This window comes from Piliocolobus tephrosceles, chromosome 5 (assembly GCF_002776525.5).
Source record: "Piliocolobus tephrosceles isolate RC106 chromosome 5, ASM277652v3, whole genome shotgun sequence".
In the NCBI taxonomy this organism is placed as follows: domain Eukaryota; kingdom Metazoa; phylum Chordata; class Mammalia; order Primates; family Cercopithecidae; genus Piliocolobus; species Piliocolobus tephrosceles.
The window spans coordinates 71,941,795-71,954,201 of NC_045438.1; the positions used below are offsets into that span (position 1 = coordinate 71,941,795).

General features: G+C 37.7%; 1 protein-coding gene across 1 annotated transcript in view; it reads left to right on the forward strand.

Annotated features, from left to right (window-relative positions):
* Positions 1-8,782, forward strand: part of SIM1 (SIM bHLH transcription factor 1) — a 74,276-nt gene extending 65,494 nt beyond the window's left edge. The window contains exons 11-12 of the mRNA XM_023205823.2: positions 5,298-5,700; positions 8,052-8,782. Coding sequence (XP_023061591.2) covers positions 5,298-5,700; positions 8,052-8,782 — 1,134 coding nt within the window. The remainder of the gene's footprint in view (positions 1-5,297; positions 5,701-8,051) is intronic.
* The last annotated feature ends 3,625 nt before the right edge of the window (positions 8,783-12,407 follow it).

Here is a 12,407-nt window from a genome sequence, read left to right on the forward strand (position 1 = left end):
GAAAAGGACTTGAATAGACATTTCTCCAAAGATTTACAAATGACCAACATGCATGTGGAATGATGTTTAACATTGCTAATCATTAGAGAAATGCAAATCAAAACTGCAATGAGACACCATCTCACACACATTAGGATGGCTACCACTACTACTACTACTACACACACACACACACACACACACACACACAATAACAAGTGTTGGTGAGGATGTAGATAAATTGGAACCCGTTGTACTATTGATGAGAATGTAAAATGGTGCAGCTTCTATGAGAAACAGCATGGCAGGTCCTCAAAGAATTCAAAATAGAATTATCATATGATGCAGCAATCCCATTTCTGGTTATATACCCTAAAGGATTAAAAACAGAGTCTCAAAGATATATTTGTACATCCATGTTCATAGTAGCTTCATAGCCGAAAGGTAGAAGCAACCCAAATGTCTCAATGGGTGAATGGATAAGCAAATTGTGGTATATACAATAGAACACTCTCCAGTTTTAAAAAGGACGGAAATTTTGACACCTGTTTCAACATGGAAGAACCTTGAGAACATAATGCTAAGTGAAATAAACCAGTCACAAAGAGACAAATACTCTACAAATTTCCTTATGTGAGGTACCTGGAATAGTCAAAGTAATAGAAACAGAAGTTAGAATGGTGGTTGTTAGGAACTGAAGGGAAGAGGGAATGGGGAGTTATTGTTTAATGGGTACAGAGTTCAGTTTTGTAAAATGGAGAGTTCTGGAAATGAATGGTGGTGATGGTTGCATGGCACCATGAATGTACTTAATGACACTGAACTGTATACTTAAAAACGGATGATAGTAAATTTTATGTTATGTGTATTTTGCCACATTGAAAAAGAAAGGAAACAAAGTGGACTTGGAAGTGCAGAGAGGTAATTGCTATAAATATTTTGTGCAAGTTTTATATGAATATAGTTTTTATTCCTCTGGGATAAATGTCCAGGATTACATGTGGTAATTGCACATTTAGTTTTTAAGAAGCTGCCAAACTGTTTTCTAGAGTAAGTACACCATTTTATATTCCCATCAGCATTGTATGAGTGATCCAGTTTTCCTACATCTTTGCCAGCAATTGGTGTTGTCATTATTTTTTATTTTAGCCAACCTGATAGGTATATTGTGATATTTCATTGTAGTTTTAATTTGCATCTTCCTAGTCACTAATGATGTTGAACATCTTTTCATATGATTATTTGCCATCTGTATATCCTACCCAGTGAAGTGCCACTTCATATCTTTCACCGTTTTTTGTTGTTCTTGTTGAGTTTTGGGAGTTTGGTATATATTCTAGAGGCTAGTCCTTTGTTAGATATGTAGTTGGTAAATGCTTTATACCTTCCTATAGCTTGTCTTTTCATCCTCTTAATGGGGTCTTTTTTGGAGCAAAAATTTTTAATTTTGATCTAGTTTAATTTATCTTTTTTTCTTTTATGGATTCTGTTTTTGTTGTCAAGTCTAAAAACTCCTTACCTAGTCCTAGACCTTGAAGATTTTCTTTTATGTTATTTTCTAAAATTTTTATAATTTTATGTTTTACATTTAAGTCTGTGAACCTTTTAAGTTATTTTTTATATAAGCTGTGACACTTAGGTTGAGATTTATTTGATTTTTGCCTATGAATGTCCAATTACTCTAGCACCATTTGCTGAGAAGTTTATGTTTCCTTCACTGAATTGTCAAAAATCAGTTGAGCATATTTGAAGTTTGTCACATTTTCTACCTCCAAGTAATGCTGATAGTATGGGTAATGTGTGACTTAATTTGTGCTTCTTAATGACTTTATAGGTTATGAGGGCAGAATGTGTGGACAGATCCAGATTACAGTGGTTGCCATTATCCTTTAAACTCAGAAGCCTCTAGAATGTAATAATTTATTGACCAAAAAGCAGCATGTAATTCCTAATGAAATTTTGTCATAACGGGATACTTGGAGGAAAAATAGGCATTATAGTAAAATTATAATTTACACAACAACTTTCTTTATATAATTATGACAATAAAAATTTGTAGACTTGGATCATTGTTCTCAATAATTATTTTCTTCCAATAACTGAGATGTAGGGACAGGCACAAGACTCAAACATTTCAACACTAGAAAGGATACCAAATAGTTACTATATTGTAAAGAGTAGTAGAGCTGAAAGACAAGTTAGATAAAGTCTAATCTAACCCACTACTGCATTTTTATGCAGTATTCATTCATTGCACCGCACACACTACATATATTGGCTGGCTGCCTTCCTCTGTTTCTGCCTTCTCTCTTTTCTCAAATATATAATGAATACCTGAAATATTTTGGATCAAGTAATGCGGCTGTAGTGTCCTCAACAGAGTTTACATCAAGTGCAGTTCATTTTAAAGCGATGAACATGGCTCAGAGTTTTGATGGTGCCCACTGGTATAAATTTATAGGTCTTGAAAACAAAAGTTTACTGTGAAGTTTTTCCTCTGTATCTCCTAAGCAGTGTGAGGTCTTGGACTAGCTGAACCACCCAACTTCCGCCTGCTTGAATATCTCAGGGCAATGCATTTGGTGGTGTTGTAGTTTCCTGCCTATTGACAAGAGGCTTATCCTTCAAATTCTTCTTTGGGTACTCTTGAAATGTATACCTCCTGTATGCCCAGGTTGTCTCTTGTTGAATTTTCATTTGATTGAAGGACAGAATGTTCTTCTCTGTTGCACCAATAGCACTTTCCCATACACACTCAGGGAAAGCTTTTTCCCCTCTTAACAGGGCTCAAAAGTCTTGACTGGAGTACCTCAGAAATAGACCTGGTTTATACTTTTATAAAAACAAGCAGAATCTGGACAACTCCTAGCTTGGAATAACACTGATGGTCTGAGTTTCTCTGAGGCAAGCACATGGATGGTACTCTCAAGGAACACATGTACATGTATAGCACTGGGATCCCCACTCAGTAAGGTGAGGAAGCGCCAACCCTGCTTTGGTGAAAGTGAAGGTGGTATCTTGTGAAAAGAGAGTCTGGGTTCACTGGGAGAAGAGGATGATGGCATGTGGAAGGCATGATATAGGATCCGAGTCCCAGGATGCCTTGATGTCTCCTATTCTACAACCCTGCAGGGAGAGAAGGTGGATTTTCTAATTTTTTTTCTTGATGGAATATAGTGATAGCCCACATGTGCATGTGGAAAATAATTAAAGTAATAATTAGAAATGGCAAAGGAAAAATTTTGACCTGGAATTTGCACAGGACTCTGTTCTGAGCATGCTATATTGGCATACTTTGGAGGTTCCCCAGAGGAACCTGTGTAGTTCATCTCTCTATCCCCAAGAGCCCTCGGCTGAGATGCCTCTTTGTACTGAAATGGGAAGAGCCAGGATTCTTATTCCCACAGGGTGGGCCTACTGGTAAGGGGAAGGTTTGTTTTGTCCTGTGAAGTTCTCATCATGGGTGACAAAGGAACAGCAGTGGAGACTAGGAATTTTTCTTCTTCCCTCTACAACACCACACATGCCCACCCCTGTTTATTCTGGGATAAGAAGTAAAAGTCTAAAATTGACTTGTATTTTGGTTCCTGGGACTATGAAACAGTTCCTGCTCCTTCTTTGCAAATCTCCCTAACATTGGATCATTTTTTCTCTCCTTTCTTCCTTAACAGTGTTTTATCTGAAATGTAAAATCATGGTTTTAAGTGCAGGCTTTGAGACCAGATAGACTGTGAAGTGGCTGTGGCATCTTATTAAAACTTGTAGTAATGTCCTTTCTTCCTCTATTAAATGGAGCTATATTATGTTCAGGTGGTTGTGAGGATTAAATGATGAAGTGTATATGGAATGATTAGCATATTGCCAGACATATAGTAAGCTCTCAATAAATGGCATCCATCATTATCATAGTAGGTAATCTCTTTACAGTACCTAGAATGGTTTGGCATTAGGCAACGCAAAACTGGTAAAAATTTTTATTATATTACTGATTTTAGTGGCTCACAAGGGCCTTCAAACTGAGCACACTTCTGAGGGAGATCTACCAAACATTTTATATTTTCTTTCAAAATCTGACCAAATAGTCTGGGGGTAGATAAGCCATTTAATTCCAACGAGGCACAGCAATGCCTGTGGCTTGTTATTTTCTGGTGACCCTATGCATATTTCAAGTTTCATCTTCTAAACAAGAGGCAAATGCTAGTGAATAGGCCCAGCTCTTATATGGGACAAGACTCTTAACAGTTACATTGCAATTGAATTAGGTAAACACTTATTAACTATTCTGCCATCTACCCAGCAGGGCCTTCAGAAAGTTAACAGTCAAGTATCAAGATTAAGTTTCAGGACATTGGTGCCTTAAACCTTAGGTTTTTGTTTGTTTGTTTTAATTAAGAAAAAATGTAGGCTGGGTGTTGTGGCTCATATCTGTAATCTCAGCCTTTTGGGAGGCTGAGGTGGGAGAATTGCTTGAGCTCCAGAGTTCAAGACCACCTTGGACAACAAAGTGAGATCCTGTCTCTACCAAAAATTTAAAAATTAGCTGTGCATGTTTGCACACCTGTGATCCCACCTACTCAGGAGACTGAGTTGGGAGGGTTGCTTGAGCCCAGAAGATGGAGGCTGCAGTGAGCCGTGATCACGCCACTGCACTCCAGTCGGGGACAGAGCCAGACCCTGTCAAAAAAAAAAAAAAAAAAAAAAACCAAAAACAACAACAACAACAAAAAACAAACAAACAAACAAAAAAAAAAAAACACAAAAAACAAAAACGTAGAAAGCAAATAGAAATAAAATATGGAACTTACTTGGAATCTCTCTTTGGCAATACTGTCAAGGTAGATGAAGAACCTGGGTTTCAATAATCTTCATTCTGTCACCTGCTAACACTGTGGCTTTGGGCAAATCACTTTCTCTCTCTGAGCCTTAGCTTCTCTATCCATAAACTGGGGATACTAATAGCGCCATTAAGGGTTTCCTATAGGAGCTACGTGGATAGTTCATATGAGGCACTTCATTCAGGGCCTAGTACTTCAGTCGATGGTTGTCATTATTATTTTTATCTCCTGCTTTCAGCAGCCAAAAGGATTTTATTTGGAAGCATCATAACGAATTAAGTAACTCCAAGGTAGGTGTGCACATCTAACTCGGTGTGCACCAAGCCATGATGCCAAAGCCACAGTTATTTTGACGACCTCAGGACAATTAGACCTTAAGGGTGCTTGTAGAGTAAATAAACGCTGTTTTTTGTTTGTTTGTTTGTTTTCGTTTACTGATTGATCGATTTTTGAAATGAACTTTTCTCCCCTACTCTGTTTCAGTATTCAGGATTTCACACGGAAAGATCAGAATCTGATCATGACAGCCAGTGGGGCGGAAGTCCCTTGACCGACACGGCCTCTCCGCAGCTTCTGGACCCCGCCGACAGGCCGGGCTCCCAGCACGACGCATCGTGCGCCTACAGACAGTTCTCGGACCGCAGCTCTCTCTGCTATGGCTTTGCGCTTGACCATTCCAGGCTGGTGGAAGAGAGGCATTTCCATACCCAGGCCTGTGAAGGAGGCCGGTGTGAGGCAGGCAGGTACTTCCTGGGAACGCCGCAGGCCGGGAGGGAGCCCTGGTGGGGCTCTCGCGCAGCCTTGCCCCTGACCAAGGCCTCCCCAGAAAGCAGAGAAGCCTATGAAAACAGCATGCCTCACATCGCTTCAGTCCACAGGATCCATGGTAAGAGCAGGTGAAAGGGTTCCCGAACTCCAAGCTTTAGGCCCTGGGCAGGTTCATCATATTGTGACACTAGAGCGAATGACCAAATAGTTCTCTTCTTTGATTTACAAATCAGAACCCATGAGATTTTTTAAAAAATTTCACTCTGTTATGAATTTTGCTAGTATTTGCCAAACACATTTAATTTTGACAAGTGAATAAAAACGATTCCTATTTTAAACATCAGAAAGTATTGAAATTATGTAGTTTATTATTGAATATGTCTATTGAATTTGTAGTGTGTATGCATTTACGTTCCTCGTGCATTATTTTCTCTTGTATTTGCATGCTTCAAATGTGAACTTGAACAGTCTGTAGGCTCATTTGGTCATAGCAGTGTTTCTGAATGAGGGCACTATTGATATGTTGGAGATGGCCAGTCTTTGTTTTATGGACACTCACACATATCACAGATGTTTAACCTTTCTGGGCATTAAATGCCAGTAACTTCCCCTTCTTTCCCCATCATTATGACAACCCACAGTGATGATCCTGTGAGTAAAGGATGAAGCAATATGTAGAATGCACTGCATTTTTCACCTTGGGATAATTATACGGCTTTATAAACACATTGAAATGGGCACCATAGCTAAAGCCTTGATTGTTGCTAATGCTTCCCTTTGTTCATTTCAAAGTAAACTGGTTAAGGAGAGTTCATTCCGTCCATTCCAAGGTTGGGTCCAGACCAGTCTTTGGAATCTTCCCTATTTCATCAAAAGCCAGTGACGTTAGAATTGATCTGAAGGCCCCAATACTACTACATTTGTCTTTAGAATGAGAAATGTGCTAGGCAATATTCTTTCCATTAATAAACCTTCCTGTCAAATACCACTCAGAAGCTGAGTAATTTTAATCTGTTTCTATTCTTGCTTTCTCTTTTCCTGATTTTACTTTGAGTATCCCTAGATTGGTTGACTGGTAATGGAAACCCGGAGGAAAGGGCAATTACTTGCCAAAGAATAGAATTAAGTGAAAATCCTGGCTTCACCTACAGGGTCTGGAAGAAAATATTAGAAATAAAACAAGAAGAAAAGAGAAAAGGAAAGCAATGAATAGTGTGATCCAGGCTTTCTCTGCTGCATTAAGCAATTTACAGCTTTCATATATTCCTACTTGTTTCTCTTCTCTCTTTTTATATTGACTTCAGACTGTTTTGAGAATAATTTGGTTTATGGAATATACTTTGGATGCACTACTCCTCCATATTTTATTTCTTTCCTTATTGTTTAAAAAAAATTTTTTTTCGAGACAGAGTTTCGCTCTTGTTGCCCAGGCTGGAGTGCAGTGGCGTGATCTCGGCTCACTGCAACCTCTGCCTCCTGGGTTCAAGCAATTCTCCTATCTCAACCTCCCTAGTAGCTGGGATTACAGGTGCCTGCCACCATGGCTGGCTAATTTTTGTATTTTTTAGTAGAGACGGGGTTTCACCATTTTGGCCAGGCTGGTACTGAATTCCTGACCTCAGGTAATCCACCCACCTGGGCCTCCCAAAATGTTGGGATTACAGATGTGAGCCACCATGCCCTGCCTTATTCTTTACCTTACTTCAAAAGCAATCTAAGGTACCTGAGTTACTATATGATTACCTGTGAAGCTGAGATGTTTACCACCAAATTTGATAAGATGATATTTATGTTTTTATTTGGGCAAGATTGTATCTATATCTATAATCTTCATTTATATCCATCCATGCTTACATATATATCTATGTGAATAGATGTATATTTTTAACCTTCAAATACTCTAAAAATGAATATTAGAGCTTTATTGTAACTGTACTTAAGATATATTAGAGCTTTATTTTAACTCTACTTAAGATATATTTAGCAATATTAACATTTTTGGTTATTTATTTGGAAGTGAGAGAATAGTTAAGCCTATATAATTATTTCCCTCAAATCCAATTGAAAACATTTTCCAAGCATCAATTTAACGTGACACTGCTCTAGTGAATAACGTAAACCAAATTCTATGCGTCCTCCTCTTATTTCCAGTCAGACAGATCTAATAACATATATCCATAGAGAAGTATAAACACACTTTACCATTTTGCTAATTGTAATTCACAATGAACAAGGTTTATCTTCTAAGAAACTTGTTATAAACTTGGTCTGCATTTAAAATTCACTGATTTCATATGAATCCAGTACAGAGAGTTGACACTCTATCATGTGAGCCTGTGCCTGTTTCAAATATTGGTGCATATATTAAAAATGAAAGATATAAAGTTTATTTCAATAGAAAAATGAAATATATTTATTTTTGAGGGTGAATTCTGAGATCACTTACTTTGGACTTTTTCTAATTTCTAGGCCGAGGTCATTGGGATGAAGATAGTGTGGTCAGTTCTCCAGACCCTGGGTCGGCCAGTGAATCAGGTGACCGATATCGTACTGAGCAGTATCAAAGTAGCCCACATGAACCCAGCAAAATTGAAACTCTTATAAGAGCCACCCAGCAAATGATTAAAGAAGAAGAGAACAGATTACAGCTAAGGAAAGCCCCTTCAGACCAACTGGCTTCCATTAATGGGGCTGGGAAAAAACACTCCCTCTGTTTTGCAAACTACCAACAGCCCCCACCAACAGGTGAAGTCTGCCACAGCTCTGCTCTTGCCAACACTTCACCATGTGACCACATCCAGCAGAGAGAGGGAAAAATGTTGAGCCCCCATGAAAATGACTATGACAACAGTCCCACCGCACTATCACGGATAAGTAGTCCCAATTCAGATCGCATTTCAAAATCCAGTTTGATCCTAGCTAAAGACTATCTGCATTCAGATATATCTCCTCATCAGACAGCAGGAGACCACCCTACTGTCTCTCCAAACTGCTTTGGCTCTCACCGGCAGTATTTTGATAAGCATGCTTACACATTAACTGGATATGCCCTGGAGCACTTATATGACAGCGAAACCATTAGAAACTATTCCTTGGGCTGTAATGGCTCACACTTTGATGTAACTTCCCATCTAAGGATGCAACCAGATCCAGCACAAGGACACAAGGGAACATCTGTTATAATAACCAATGGAAGCTGATGTTTTGCTGAAATATTTTGTTCTTTAAGGATCTCTGAAATGTATTTATAGTTTAATACCCCGTTACCAGCATTTACTATGCCACAGATTGTTAGAGAGGGTAACTTAAGTTACTGGGTATTTGATACGTGTTCCTATAAAATCAAAGAAAACATAGCACTAGCATTCAGGGTTATATATAGAAAATGGAGCTGAATTGAATACACAAATTTCCCCTCTAATTATATGGGAACCAGAATAGATAAATTTTGAATAGAAAAATATTCATGTAGATCAAGTGTGCATATATACCACGTGAGAGGACTGATGAATGACAACATTGCATTGTGACTATCCAGTGATCCTCATACACACAAACTATTACTTACAAACTGCGGTATACATTTTACATATGGAAATATAGGCTATGTAATGTAAATACATAAAAAATGGGTAATTTTCTTGGACTCTATCACACTAAACTTCTTTTCTTTTTTTCTTTTGAGACAGAGTCTCACTCTGTCGCCCAGGCTGGAGTGCCGTGGCCGGATCACAGCTCACTGCAAGCTCCGCCTCCCGGGTTTACGCCATTCTCCTGCCTCAGCCTCCCGTGTAACTGGGACTACAGGCGCCCGCCACCTCGGCTGGCTAGTTTTTTGTATTTTTTAGTAGAGACGGGGTTTCACCATGTTAACCAGGATTGTCTCGATCTCCTGACCTCGTGATCCGCCCGTCTCGGCTTCCCAAAGTGCTGGGATTACAGGCTTGGGCTTGAGCCACCGCGCCCGGCCTAAACTTCTTAAAGAAATTTCCATTCCCAAAATAACTGAGAAAGAGAGAGATATATCTTATAAACTGACTTCTTTGTGGTTTCAAATTGGCCAGCTCATTTGGTTCAGGCGTAAATTAGAGAAATGGTTCTGGATGTGGTGCAAAAATGAGTTTTCACCTGGTATCCATTATAAACAATCAGGAAGAGGTAATTTTTCACCTTGCTTTTCAGTTAGACAAGGACGAGGATTGCACTGACATGGCGCTAAGGGTTTTTCTAAGTAAAAACACTGAGATGTTGGGACACACATCAAAAACCTGGTGTGCTCAATTGGAAGAAGTTCTATGAATATGGAAAGGCCAGAGGCAGAGTGAAATAAAATGATATCTCAAAAGACACAATTTAAGGGCTCAGCATAAGTAAATGATATATTTGGGGTTTGCTTGGAAAACCAACTAAATAAAAAAATTCAGACCAATTCACCCAGAAAAAAGACTGATACATGCAAAAATAAAAGGAAAACCAGTGAAGTGCTACATGACAGCAGTGTAAGCGTTTGAAAACGTTTCAAAGCACATATGTGCCAGTGTAACAACATGTGGAAAGCCTCAGGCGAGGGTCTAAGATAAAAGCTTAGGCTGATAGACAAGTAGTTAAAAGCTAAGAGCGGTACTCTGAAGGAATAGGCAAAATGTTTATTTTCCTTATTGTTGGTAAACAACAAACTTGGTCTTACATCTGTGTGGTATAGTAGAAAGGCCAGCTGACTAGATCTCTGGATTCTAATTTTGGCCCTACCTATAACTTAATTTTGCGATCACATTTGTGTCATTCACCATGCCTGGGCTCTAATTTCCTGGTTTGTAAGGCAGCCCTAACGTTCCATGTTCTGTGATAGAGCAGAACTGAACTTATTACCTAATTAACTCTCTGCTATGAGTTGTCAAGACTGATCATTCTGGTTTTTCTGTACACAGAAGTTTAGATGCTTTGTGACTTAAGCAGGTGTGTGGGCTCCTTTAGGCAGGTTACAGTTAACTTTCCAGATTTAGCCAAAACGTAATTGGTAGAAATTTATGACAAGGAAGAAAAATATCAAGATTTATTTAATGCACTATTCTTTAGTAATTAAAGCAAAATGATGTAAGTGATTAGAGAAATTTCATAGATAATATTTCCTAGGAGTCTCATGCCCAAAACTCTTGCCATATTTAAGGAGGGGAATGTACTGGAAAAACTTAACTTATAATTTTGGAAACAGAACATGAAATTGAATACTCAGGGATTAGTAGTATATTTTCATCATTTAACACACAGTTCTTTGACAGTCCATAGGTAGGTGACAATCTGAATGATAATATGAAAGATGAATATTGGGTTGTTTGTATACGCAAGAAGAGGCTACATAAAATTAGATAATGTTAACATTTGTGCTGTAAATGCAAAAAAGTGCAAGTAAGTGAGAAAGTTAGTGGTTATATATATTTTCAAAAAATTCAAAGTGCAGCTGACCCTTGAATAACATGAGTTTGAACTGTGCAGATTCACTTGTATGTGTTTTTTTTTTTTTTTCCCAATCAAATGCAGATCAAAAACCCAGTATTTGGAGAAATGTGAAATCCGAGTATACAGAGGGCTGATGTTTTGTATAAGCGAGCTCCACAGGGTCAACGGCAGGACTTGAGTATGTGAGAATTTGGTTATATGGGGGTGGTCCTGGAACCAACTCCCTGTTTATACCAAGGGGTGACTGTACAATAAAAACTAAATTTTGAATGATACAAACAAGAGTATTTAGTAATTTTGAGAAAATTATTTATGAGAAATCCTGGAATACATCAAACGGAGTTTTGATCAGTTTGCAACATGAAGTAATGTCTTAAGAATGCTAAAGGTTTTGTAGAATTCTGTAGATTGGTAAGTGTTTGGAAGACAAAAATATTTGATGAATGTGGTGTATTTTGGAAAGGTAATTTTCACAGATGGGTATTTCTGGTGGCTATACTTTTTACCAAATGTGGCAGGGCAGAAACTAAAAGAACTGGAAACTTAAGAACCAGGGAGAATTAACTGATATTAAAGAAAAGGCTGTCACTAAAGGAATTTCAGTGGAATTTTTATATGGAAGATAGTTAACTGGTGAAAGGAAGAAATTATGAATTTCACAGATGAGAGTAATCAGAAGGAATAATGGTCTTCAAAATGACATGACCAATATTTTTAAGGGAATACAGAATTAACTAAATTATATCTTGATTCAAAATTTTGGTAGATTGACCCAGTTTTAAGTACGTAACCATTTTAAAATTTACTGAATGTCAATAATTTTATAGTAGCAGCTTTATTACATTACATAAAATATCATATTAACTCACCGTATTGTATAGCTTACATTTTTTGCAATATGGCATGATTATCACAAAATGACCCAAGGTAAGTTAAGACATTTGATGACAATGTACCTTCTTAATATACATGAGAATGTATTAAAATGTGTTTATAATCTACATTATTTTGTTCTGTGCAGGAACATACTTCCTCATGATGAAAATGTCATCTGTGTCTTTTAAAAATAGTACATAGAATAAATATGTTCCTGATAATTTAATCAGTTAAACTTAATGTGGCTTTAGTTTTAATTCTTAATTTCCATAACTTTGCCAAATGTTGAGACATACGCAATTTGATTGAAATAGATGGAGAAGTATGATTTTTATATCACCTTGGGGATACATAAAAATGTGCTCTATCCAATTACCAGTATAATATGTATCAGTTCATTAGGTAAAATATAACTCATGGTTTTATAGAATTCTGCTTTCTAGTAATAATAAGTATCTTTACTGCCCATTTCACCTGCCATGCCTATTTTAA